Source organism: Manacus candei, unplaced genomic scaffold (genome assembly GCF_025592945.1).
Source record: "Manacus candei isolate 608988 ecotype Guabito, Panama unplaced genomic scaffold, ASM2559294v1 h1tg000011l, whole genome shotgun sequence".
NCBI classification, from domain to species: domain Eukaryota; kingdom Metazoa; phylum Chordata; class Aves; order Passeriformes; family Pipridae; genus Manacus; species Manacus candei.
The window spans coordinates 8591349-8604283 of record NW_026138059.1 but is presented as its reverse complement, the minus strand read 5'-3'; the positions used below and the strand labels follow the sequence as shown (position 1 = coordinate 8604283).

At 36.3% G+C, this 12935-nt stretch overlaps 1 protein-coding gene across 25 annotated transcripts in view; it reads right to left on the bottom strand.

The window, feature by feature from the left end:
• The window catches only part of MYT1L (myelin transcription factor 1 like), a 321644-nt gene that overhangs the window by 70025 nt on the left and 238684 nt on the right, over positions 1-12935 (bottom strand). For 14 of the 25 annotated variants that reach the window (XM_051778259.1, XM_051778260.1, XM_051778262.1 and 11 more), the window contains 3 exons: positions 9101-10078; positions 4531-4665; positions 1885-1975 (listed from right to left, as the gene is read on the bottom strand). In XM_051778259.1, the coding sequence (XP_051634219.1) occupies positions 1885-1975; positions 4531-4665; positions 9101-10078 (1204 nt within the window). The remainder of the gene's footprint in view (positions 1-1884; positions 1976-4530; positions 4666-9100; positions 10079-12935) is intronic. The other 11 variants (XM_051778267.1, XM_051778283.1, XM_051778270.1 and 8 more) reach the window with 5 other exon arrangements.

The window sequence follows — 12935 nt, the reverse complement described above, 5'->3', positions numbered from 1 at the left end:
TGTGCTGCTTCACAATTCATTCAGTTCCCCTAATGCCAATCTTTTTGCTAGATATATAAGTGAGTGCAAAATTTAGCCCTGGGTCTCTCAATCTACAGTCAACTATGTTATACTTGGTGTTTGTTCATGAATTTCAGCCATTGAAGTATGCTTTCTAAGAGTAGATGATGTAACACGAAAAGCACTTCTGCACTGGAAATTCAATTAATTTGCAAATGCTGAACTATTCTTGAAGTGGCAATAATAAGCCTGATTCTTGTGGAAAAGATTTAGAACAGGAAAAAATAAATATACTGATGCCAGCAGATGGTGCTCTTAGTGAAGCCGTAAAGCCTTGTGACCTGACAATGGAGGGGGTCCTTTCTTTGCCATAGTCTACTGCATGCGTATGTGACCACAGCTCTCTGTGCTCTCCACAGGAAAATAAATTAAAATAAAAGGCAAATCAGTGCATTCCCAGATGTTCCCTTCTTTACGGGAAATAAGTGGAAAAAAAAAAAGAAGAAAAAAAGTGAAGTAGAGAAAAATGCCCCAAAAGCTGCAGAAAGAGGTGAGCACAGACTGCAGACTGCTCCCCCCAGCCTGCCTTCACTGCCCTAGTTCTGCAGAAGGGTGAGGGGGCTCTGTGTGTTTTGGAGTCATGCCAGAGGGCAGCTGCGCCTCACTGACACACTCTTCTGACACCTCAAATATTCTAGTAGATACTCAACCAGAAGTGAATGCTGCTTCAAGCAGCAGTAATTCCCATAGAGCCTTCTCAGAGGTTTTTGCTGCATCTACTGGCAGCATCACTGCAGAGAAGAAAGAGGTACCCGAGCTTATTGCAGACAGGCTGGTACCCACAAGAGTCTTCTGGGAGACATGCAGCTAATACGAGGAGCTGTAGTAACCCAGAGCTTGATAAGAGTGAATGTCCAGTACCCGTGTAGTCCCTTATGCCTTCATGCCACAATTAACAGTAAAAAAGAATTGGATAACAGGAACCTTGCATAGTTCCTTCTACCCCCTTACCCACATTTCCTGGATTTTTTTACATCGTAAAGAAATAGGCAAGATTTTATTACTGTTCTGTGAGAAAATTATGCCATGAGAAGAATTATAGTAACATTTTGATAATTGTCTAATTTGTTTGACAAAATTTAATAGGCACAAGCATCCTTTCACTAAGAATATAATACTAATCTTAGGAAACTATAGGAAAGTTGGCTTTTTTCCTTGATCTCTTTTTTTTTGGCTAGAATACTTCTAATAATTCTGGTTTCTCATTACATTTGCCTGGTGTTTCATAAACAGACAAAATTCTCAATCAGTTTTATCTGATTAAGGATTTTAGGGTTGAGACTGTGGTCAGTAAGAAAGCTAACACTTGTAATGTATGTGTACTTAAAATGCCATTTCTCATATATTACAAAAAAACCCATTTTAGAATTAGAGTGGATTTTTTCATGCACTGTAAAATAATCCCTGAAGAGAGTGAGGTGTGAGAATAAGAACTAAGCCCTACTCCTGATGACACTGACAGACTCTTCCTTCTTCCTGCAACACACCCAGGAGGAGCCATACCATTTGTTTTGTACCACTGCTGTTCAGCAAATATCAAAACAAAAAGAAAAAAAAAATCCACTCAAAAAGCTAAGGATGCCTATAATGTTTTCTGTGGATCAACTCACCCATACTACAGCAAATGCACACTCGTCCTTCTCAGAAAATACATGAATAAATGTTACTCTTTAAAATGGATAAAGCACACGAAGCACCATCTGTCAATCTTCAGAACAAAACAACGACACACACACTCACTCCCCCCGCCAATGGACTGCTAGAAGGGCTGCAGTTCGGAGGCACTGTTGCCTCTAGATTGGTGTCCAGCGATGGCATCCTTACCTTCGGTGGGAATTCCTGTTGCTATTTACGTGGCCCCGGCCTGTGCAGCCTGGTGTAGGACACTTAAGAACATTTTCATGCATGGCAAGAACTTGACAAGGAGAGTAAGAGAAAACAGCAGAGTATGAAAACAAGAAAAAAAAATCAAATCCCAGTATATATGAAACCATTTTAAAACAAAGCAGGATTCATTAACAACCAGCATTCCTCAAAATACACGTGACACACATAGCCAATAAAGCCTGATGAGGGAAGTAAGTATTGTGACCCTATGCTTATTAACACAGGGCAACAGTGAAAGTTATGGAAGTTACAGAACCTATAAACAAACACATCTCTGGTGCAGCAGTGAAGCAGAAGACACCCAACATCTTCTTTGAACAAAACTACTGAGCAAAGATCAACTGAACAGTAAAGGGTGAGCTAGCAACTGTACAATACAAAATTAAAGACTAGAAAAATTCTTTCAGGAAATGTTATGTGTTCATAATACATAGCTTTATAAACACAGTATCAAACTCAAGAGCTGAAAATCTACTCTCAAGTTATACTGCTAGAACACTGAATTATTTGAAATACACCTCAGTACAACCCTGAACAGAATTTAACCCTAACTATAAGGCAGCCCAATTGAGCTGGGGGTCAGTTCTGCCCACTTCCACATAGATATATCACTCATATCTATATGATGAGCAGAATGGTTCCTTTACTTTTTTGCTTGTATTTTCTACAAATGTGAAAATTGTAATGGGTAGACTTTTTTTTTTTAATACTAAGAACCAAAAAATAAGCACTTAAAAATTGAGGGATGGCAGAAAAAAAAATGTGAAAAAGAAATAAGTGGTACAAGCTTAAGCAAGTAAACCGATTTACATCTGCATCCACTGCAAGCTGGATGGAAAACTTACTCCAAGTCTCCTCAGAGCAGTCTCCTCCAAGACTTACTCCAAGTCTCCTCCTCTAAATCATAAAGCTCATGCTATGAAGTGCCAAATTATCAAGAACTTTTTGGGAACACTGAAGAGTTTTTTATGACATGAGACATATCTGAATTCATGTCTTGAAGCTGGATGACAGTACATCACTCGATGGAAAAAGGCCATCCAGCCCTTGCAAAGTTCTGGTTTTCTCACACAAGAAGTTAGTCTGGAAGCCTGTATTTAGTTCTCACTCGAAAAAAATCTAATAAAATCAGTAGACACTTTGACTGAGTTAAGAACTGAATAAAAACTGTTCAGAGACTTGAGAATTAAACCATATCTACTCATTAAAAGATAACCATCATCATCATCATCATCATCACCCCAGTATTAGTGTCCTAAAATGTGTAATAGATTCAAAAGCTTTACTCTGAAATTTCTACCATTCAAAGCTGTTCTTGAAACATGCTTCACAAGGCCAACATCACAGGAAAAAAAAAGATGAGCTCACCTTTTTCATTTTAGTAGGTACAAGAGCATGCAAACAGTTTAAAGCTATATTCTTCTTTGATTTACAAATCTTCTAAAGAGTTTTCTATTTACCATTTGTAAAACTGATAGAACTTTGAGCAACCAAATAAATATTTGTGTTTCAGAAAATTATGGGGTCTTGGAAAGCAGATAAATTACTCTATTTGTTATACTGTATTCAGAGACCAACCAAACTACAGCAGAGTTTCCTAAAGCACTTCCTCATCCCTTTACTTCTGGAAGAAGCCACTGTACCATGAAAGAGGAGACTTGCTACATCTGCCACTCTTGCAGTCCTAATCTACCTCTGGTTTCCTGTCCTTCAGAATCTACTCTACTTTGGAAACTGGGGATCATTTTAGTCCTGACTGTCTTTATAACATTTCCTTAAGGCTGTTGGAAATTCATTGAGGTTAAGACTATAAGTGCTGATGGACAGTGAGGATTCTAGGTCCATATGTTTCAATGGAATAACTCCATTTTAAAACTGGTGTGAAAGAGAACTGATCTTAGCTAGACACTTTCCTGATGTAAACCAGCATAGAGTAATTAGCTTCAACAATTGCTGATTGCTGATTCCACCAGCCAAGGAGGTGATTTCCAGAAACAGAGCCCTCTGCCTTCAGGATAATGTCCCTGAGCTCATATGGGTGAACACCCTATGCAAAGAATTTTCTGCCATGGCAGGAAGCTCCACCCATGTGAATGACAGGGGATGTTTGCTCAAAATCCTGAGTTCTGTAACAGCCAAATTACTATTTTTATATGCAGTAGTTTAATATAAATTATGTTTCAGACACAACAGTAACAAAGGAAAGGGGTTGCAAGTTTTCCAGGAACAATTATTCCTGCACAAGACAATAAGGACAGTTGATGTGACATTAGCACGCAGAAGTAAAAGCAGTGCACATCTTTGGGAAGCCTTTTTCTCTGTTGACTGAATACGTCGATTTAAAAATAACCTAGAATTCTTAAAATCAAAGAATACAGCTTTAAAAGTTGTTCTTTTAGTGTAAAGTTAGTAGAGAATGGAAATGATGGAATAAAGAAAAAAGTATAACACAGAACAGTTGACTAAGTTGAGACAAACCATATTGAAAAATGAAATTAATTTTTTAAATAAAAGGTTTAAAAAGCATGCTAGAAAAGTTTTTGTAGTTTTATCCCCACTTTCCATGAAAGAATGTGAACTTACTTTCTGGAGGGACCCTATCTTTGTGTGGGCATCCTGACAAACTGCGGTGATGGGGGTAAAGCCCCGTTACATGGCCAGTTCCATCACACCCAGGGGTAGGACATTTGCTCTCTTTCTTTTCTGTTCTTGAGGGATCTATAATTTACAACAAATGTGTCAAGTGAATGAGGCTTTTCACATTTCTGTAAGAAGGTTCATTTAATCACGTCATTTACTCGTTGGTAAATGTTATAATGAAAACTACAAGGAAAAAAAAACCCTCTACTTCTTATCACAGTTCTGTCACTTTTAACCTGTTATCTTCTTTTCAGACTTCAGGCTCCTATGATCACAGCAATATCCATTCACAGTGATTGAAAAATGACCTTTTTATAGCAAAGCCACACCATGTCAATCAATGTTCTGCTGGCAAGCATTAGCTCAAGGGTGTAAGGTCATTTGGAAACTGTTTAGTTGGAGTTTCCCTTCTTTACATTCTTATTTGCCTCATGTATTAAGGTCTGCAAATGTACTGTCACAGCAGTTCAATGTCGTGAGAGTAGCAAACCCAACTCTTCAGCATAACAATTCCACGATTCAGCACACATAAATCCCTTTTCCAAGGCTCAATGAGGAAACAATTCTTGTTTTCTTTAATTTCCTCATGAAGTGGTAAAATTAGGTAAAATTTCCTTTTTCTTCAATAAATTATGGTGGAGTAAACATTGAAGACAGAATTACTGGAAGTATCATTTGCTGTGTAATCTGGGCTATTACAAACATTCAAATGCGACATCTGAATATTCATATGCTAAAAAGGTTAATGATCTTTTAGAATGTTGTTGGATCTTCTGACTACAAATCAATGAAAAGTTTAACTAGACATTTTTTCAACAAAATAAAGTTTTCTGCCAATAATGTAGTGGAATGCTGGTGAGATTAATCCTGAACTAGAATGTTCTCGAATAACTTCATCAGTTTATCTCCTTTAACAGAACATTTGTAAAATAACAACCCTACCCTTCCAGCCAACCACGATACAAATTACATGTTATCTTCTTGACCACAGTTGCCACATTTTGGAGATGATTGCTGATTTTCACATTAGTATTAAAGGAATAAAATTCAGGATCCTCAAACTGCTACTATTCTGGCTTAAGATCAACCAACATCATTTTTAGTCCATCCTTCCTTTCAATACCCAATGTAAGCTGTCCTCATTTAATTATTTTATGTTGCTCTTTTCTGTTTCAGTATTTATGCTTTCATCTCCAGAAAATAAGATTTTGCTACTTGTTATCCAGTAAGCCTCTCTTATGTTAAATTCCATCCTAGCTCCAACAAACAGAACCCTCAGTATCATCAGTGGGAATTTCAGTACTTGCAAAACATCACATACAACCCATTCTTTTCATCATGAATCAATACAATCCAGAGTTCACATTCTGTTGTGGACTTATCTTTCCCTGATTTCCCTCTGGTAGCTTTTATACATACTTTTACTTTTCATGTTCTTCCAAAACACCTTCATTTTAGAGAAATTCTTTAGCTCATTGTAATGACCCTTCATGTCTTAAATCCATTCTTAAATTTTAATGTGATACTTAAATCTTGTCTTTTGCAAAGGGAATCCCTAATTATCAAAATTTTATTTCACTTAACTAGCATGTTGACTGTAGAACACACTTCTTTATTTCATGCTTTTTAATGACAAATGCACATACGAATCTCTCTCCAATGTGCTATACAATTATCACAACACTTCTGGAAACACCATAATCTTATACCTCAGGAAACTGAAGCAAAGAGACTGAGAAGTTACACCCAAGGCCACAGAAGGAGCAAATGTCAGAGAAGGGATTTGAATTCCTGCCAGATAGGCCTGTGCTGAGACCACTAGAACAGCAAGCCCACAGCTACATACATACACAACTCTAAGCAACTCATCAAGTCAAGTACTTTGGGATGTGTAAAAGTATTAGATAAGTGAACAGGTAATGTAAATGAAATATAAATTATGTAAATATAACAATATTCAAGGACTGCAAAAATGTAGATGATTAATAGACCATAATGGCTTTTTAGAGACTTTAGACTAGAGAAACTTTAGCTACTCCACATTGTCAGAACCAACGAAGGTATTGTAATTTAGAGCAGCTGAGGATCTGGACACTTACATCCTACAGTGTGAAGCAAATGCTCCTCTGTATTCAAGTCTACGCTATAAAGTTATAGCATATATCAGATCCTTAAGAGCCTTTATGGTCTAATGAGTCAGAAAAGATGCTGTATACTACTCTTAATGATTTCAAAACTTGCATAAAATTGCACTTGCACAATTTCCCATTGCTTTTAATGGAAGACATTTGAGTAAACTTTTCACAACTTTATACAAAACACTGGATACTGTTTTGTAAATCCTCTTCTGCTATTTGGGAGAAATATTGCAGTTATTTAACTCTGTAACCTTTCCTCATTCCTTGCCACAATGGAAGTATTCCCTGAGTGAAGGTTGCCAGAGGACTTTAAAAGGTTTTAAAATTCATAAATTTCAGAAGAAAGCCTGTTTAGAAAGCTTTAAATGGCAGGGGGGAAATGGTTAGTGGTCCCTTAACAGTTGTTTCAGGGATCTTTGAAAGCAGAACTCCAGAAACCAAGAGGTAGTTCTCACTGCAAACCTGTGTACCCAAAAAGTTTCCACTTAACCATATCATACATCTCTGTAGGTATTTCTTCCAGGAGTATTTGGAAGATAATGTGTGAGTGGAGAACAAAGCAATTGTCTTCCTTAAAGCTTCCTCTCTCAATAACTACCAGAATGTTTCCTTGCTTTTTTAAAGTAAGGGAATATTTTTTTTTCTTCCTTTATTAAAAAGGTGAAGAATGATCCACTTCACAAAGTTTCTTTGTCCAAACTCCTACAGTATTTAGTCCCTGGTTGAGGTTTGGACCTGTTATCAATTCAGCCTGCAGCTCCCAAGGAATAAGATGGTTCAAAGAAGCTCTAGAATTTACTAAAATAGGAAGTCCATACACTTTTTTAATGTCAGAAAGTATATAGACTTTTTGGAGACAGCAGGTCTATATGCATACATGTTTTCAGTCATATATAGACGGGAAGGGCTGGACACTACCAGTTAAAAGGTCTTCAAAAATTAATATTGGTTTGCCACATTTTCTGTGGTTTTATTAGAAACATATACTCAAAGGGAAATACATCTATAAAAGGTCATATGTGAACAACGTTTAGTACAACATCCACATGGCTATGCAGTAATACACTAACTAAATAAAGTTGCCTTCCCCAAATAACCAAAGTTACTACAGATACACTGGATCATATATTTGTGATTAGAACAAAAAAAATACTTCACTCAAATACATTGCAGCAGTGTTTGACATCAGAAATTTACATGCTTTTCTAAATGACTGATCATTACTGCTCTTTAAGGCTTTTAAAAAATGATCAAAACCTTTCTTGGATCAAGATGTTGTCTGCCTACATGAATGTCACAAGCAGATCGCTTTTTCAAAAACAGGGATTTATAAAAAGGAGAAAAATGCCCACCATCTCAATTATAGAAAAGAAATCAAATATTTTTACAACAAATATAAGATGAAACCAGTCCCTGCTTAGCATCTCCCAAGAAATACCACGTCCTTAACTTCCACTAAAGTCAATGGGAATCACGGTGTTCAATGAATCTCAGGAGGTATTGAACACTTAATACAACACAGCCCTACATGTACAGATGTAGACACGTTAAAGAGAGGTGTCATAATATAAATACATCATCACCATGATAATCCTGCAAATTAAAATGCATTCTAAAGGTAACCTTTAGTCTGTTCTTTTTTCCTTTTTTTTTTCTTTTTGTATTGAATTATGGTCAAGGCAGCACCTTAACTGTTTCCACAATGGAATGAAACCAGTGAAGTGGAATGCACATAAGAAAGAAATTGCTATTGATCTCAGCCCAGGCCACACCATGCCTTGCATAGCAAATGGTTTCCATTACCTTACTATCTTAAGATAATTAATGTGCAGTCACTGCCCCTATCTTATGTTATCGGTCATTTTGATACTGTTCAATTTCTATCAGGCAATTCTACATTTTAGATGGGAGAGGCTTCATCAATAACTGTCATTTGATGATAATTTTATAAGTCATGATGCCACCTACCCAATCCAATCTGTAATATATGCATTTCATAGCTGATTGACTACCTGCTACATAACCCCTCTCTCCAACACAATTCTCTTGTTTTTTAATTATTACTATAAAATATATTAAAAACTTGAGAAAAATCTTTGCCTCTTTCAACATGATCTCTTATTCGGTTTGTTTCCCTGAGAAGTTACTTTTTTAATTTAGCCACTGATATACTGTACATATTTCTAGCACTGCAGAATGAATACTTTCATTTTATAATCATAGCATGATGTTATTTTACAAACAGGTCATACTATAATTTTAATAAAGTTCCCATTATGTGGAATTAATAATTTCATTTCAGAAATCTATGCAAAAACTTAACATGTTAGCTTACACTTTCTCATGACATAACATACGGTATATAGAAATATTACCTTTACCATAATATGGCTTTTTGACATGGCCGTCACTGGGTTTAGGCTTCCTGTCATCTCCAGAAAGGTGTCTTGGAGACTGTTCCTCATATGATCTCATATTATCCCTCCTTCCAGCTTCCACTGCCATTTTTTCTCTCATGGCTTTTGCTCTCTCAGTTTCCAAAGCAATTGCTTTCTCAAGCAGGGTTAAGTTACCTTTTGTCATATCAAACACTTCTTCAGACCTATCTGAAGTAATAGAGGTGGTATCATCGTCTCTTTCATGACAACCATCCTCCTTGGCACAGCTAGAAAAAGTCCTAGATCTGGGGCTCAACTGTTCTTCAAGCCTCATTAGGTTCATCATATCAGAGTAATTCCGGTCTGGTGTTCTTCCTTGGAAGTCATCTTCTTGCCTGACATGCTGACGAGTGTTCATGTTTTGCTGTTGATTTCTTTCCTGTGGGTTTGTCTCACTGAGTTTCCTAGCCAGATCAAAACACTGGTTCCTTAAGCACTCCAAACTGCTGAGACACACCTCTTCGTCACTCTCCTCCACTATTTTTTCTGTAAGTCCATTGTTCACAGGCTTCCCTAGCATTACAAAGTTCATATTCCTATTATCTTGCTGTGAAGTATTGTCTGCATAATTTCTGTCATTAATGTTTTCTGAGAGCACTACACCATGTCCTTGTGCTAACAATTTAAGGGAGTCCACTGTTTCCCTAACAACATCACTGTCTAAATCTAAACTCAGCTCACTTTTCCGACCGATATTTTCATTTTTGTCACTATCATCTTCCAGACTATTAGATGTATTGCTGTTCATTTCTGATTCTGTCCTGGCTCTGTATGCTGCATCCTCTGCAATTTTGCCAAGATTTAACAAAGACTTGGCCACCAGTTCATCGTAATTATCATACTCATCATTATTGTTATCGTCTTTTTCTGTGTCTTGCATTATTCGAGTATTGTGACAATTCATTTGATGGTCTTCTGCATAAAAAATAGAAACAAAGAAAGAAACAAAGAAAGAAAGAAAAAGGAAAAGAAAAGAAAAAAGTGGCTACAATTGGAACTGTTGTTGCAAACGCACGGACAGAAAACAAACTGCATGTCAAATATTGTTAATCAAACAGCAATTCTATAACACTATGGCTGGCCCATGTGAACTGAATTTCTCTATAGTCCATAAGGCTATTTTTGTTTATTTTCTATTCACATGAATTTCTTTCACAGAACCGATAAGAAATAAGCAATCAAAATGCTAATTACTACTACTGCTAAATATTATGGCATAAATACTTATGTTTCTCCTTTGCTTTTATATTTACAGTTTTATGGGGCTTATTACAATCACATTATTCATATGACATAATCGCCTACGTTTTCAACTTTTCTCACTCCTGTATTTCCTTTAAATATGGTAGATGGCAAAGGAGTGAGTACTACTGGATTTATTCTCTTACTGATGAACACCATTCACCAAAAGAGAAAGAAATACACCAAGCAGGAAAATGTACCTTTTTTAGCACCATACACACCATTAATGCTAGATGACCAGTAACTACACACAAAGATTAAAATGGCATTTTACTTGGTGGATCATCAGTAGAAATCAAAATCTTTCAGTTCAACTGTGAAGAAGTAAGAATTTTAAAAGAGCTGTTACATGAAAGGAAGATAGAAGCAATTATATGCACAATATAATTTGAAGTAAATATGCTAGCCCAAATTATATGGCCATAATATATGTATGATAGGGCTGTTGTCTACTATCCTGTGTACTATAAAAAAATGGTGCAGAGTTACCACATTTTACTCAGCTTTGTTTTAGCTACTGTTGAATAAGAAGGATAGCTTAATAAGATGGAGCCAATGTAAAGCCCTGAGGATGAGATTCATCTCACCTAACTTTAGACATGAGCAAGACAGGCATCTATATCTGAGTAAGCTATTTCACGTTCCCGTCCTTAGTCAGTAAGAGAAGCAGACACTTTAAGGACAGGCCCACCTGATCTGGTTAAGATTATCTTCTTGAGAATAAAACTAATAACCACTAAAAGTGTCTGCTTCTCTTCATTGACAACAAAGGGACTCAGACTAGATGTCTACCTTAAAGATACCCAGATTCGGTCAGATGAATATCATCCAGAGAGCATTTTCTGGTATCTCATGTTCACTCAGAAGTTATGCCATTCTTAGACCATTCTTAAAACAAATATACATGCATGGTTACTTACTAATGAACGTCCCAAAAGTTATACTTTGATAATCGGCTACCCAAGCAATATTTTAACATTTTGCATCACAACTGGAAAAGAAAGATCCTAAATCTGTCATTACAGTGACATGCTAGGCCAGTTTTTCAGCTGGTGCAAACTGAAAGAAATCATCAGAGCTGGGACAATTAACACCTGCTCAGGAGCTAGTCCATCAACTTCTGATAGCTTCTTTTCAGCTTAGATGTATTTTCAACACTGGTACACCTAAACATGTAGCATTTTCTAAAGTGTGACTCTTATGTTTCAGGTTAAACAAACTAAGGTGGGAAATTTCAGGTAGTAGGTGGTTTGTACACTAACATTTTGATAATAGGAAATAATGTTTGATAAAAATAATTGTAAGCCAGTGGACAAGATGATAAATCAGAGTTTTAAATACAAAGCTCAACAGCACAATAATTAATATTTCAGCCACAAGATAGTATTCCTTCTACACAGTGGTTAGGGATCCTGGGATGATAGTAGGCTGTAGTTAAGCAGCAGAACTGGTTGATGACTAGGCTATGTCTAGAGAAAAAAATATTCTAATGGTAAAATATTATACCATACCTATTATCTACTTGAATACAGAGGAAAAATAATTAATAGGGAAGATGTATGGCAATTTTTACATTACAAGATATTCCAAGTCAATAGTGGGTTATCTATTTATCATAAAAAGTGGTCTTATTTTCTTTTCTGTGTTTCTCAAGATCATAATAATTCACATTTACGTTTCAGTACCACAAAATTAAGTATAACAGAGTATCAGATTTTCAGTGTAAAAGTAAGGATTGCCCTTTACACTTCCTATTTGAAAAATGACCATTTTGAATAACTGCACAGAAGGCGGCAATGAAGGACTACTGGATAATTTTAATTTGTGCTATTTGTAAAGCAAAAGTTTTAATGCACTAATAATAATTTCTAAAGTGAAATGTACAGACAAATCCCACATTAATTTAAATAATAAGGATAAAACCTGATGCCAAGAAGATAATTCAGTAGAAACTGCTGCTTTTGTGGGGTGTTTCTTGTAACTACACCTGATGGGCGGTCAGGAGTAGCAAAAGAAACACCAAAGTAATCAAAGAAGCAGCAAATTATAGCTCCAAAATTGCCAGTGCCTTCAACTCTAGGACGAGGTATCTACAAACACTGGTGAAGTCAGTCCAAATCTAGCTCTAACATAATGCTGAATACAGAGTAGAAAAAAACCATATTTGCTAAAGTCATCCTGAGAACTGCTTAGGTATGTAGCGACTATTCCAGGCCAGCTTTTGAATTGTGCAAAGTTTCAGGGATTTTTTCTTTTAAAAGGGAGTTTATGTTTGGTTTTACATGAATAGATCACGTAAATGATCACCAATGGGAGGAATATGTTATACTTTGCCTCCACAAATGAAAAGTCAAAATATGAATCATGTACTGCATGAGAGAAGACATCTAAATTCCTTTTGAGTAGGGAAGCTGAGTGAAAGCTGCAAGTATAGTATTTTTTATTCCAGTGTTTGGTTGTATCCTTTTCAGTAAGTGGCAGAGGAGAAGAAAGTGTAAAGCATTAATCCCAGATGAGAGAGGCGGGAAAA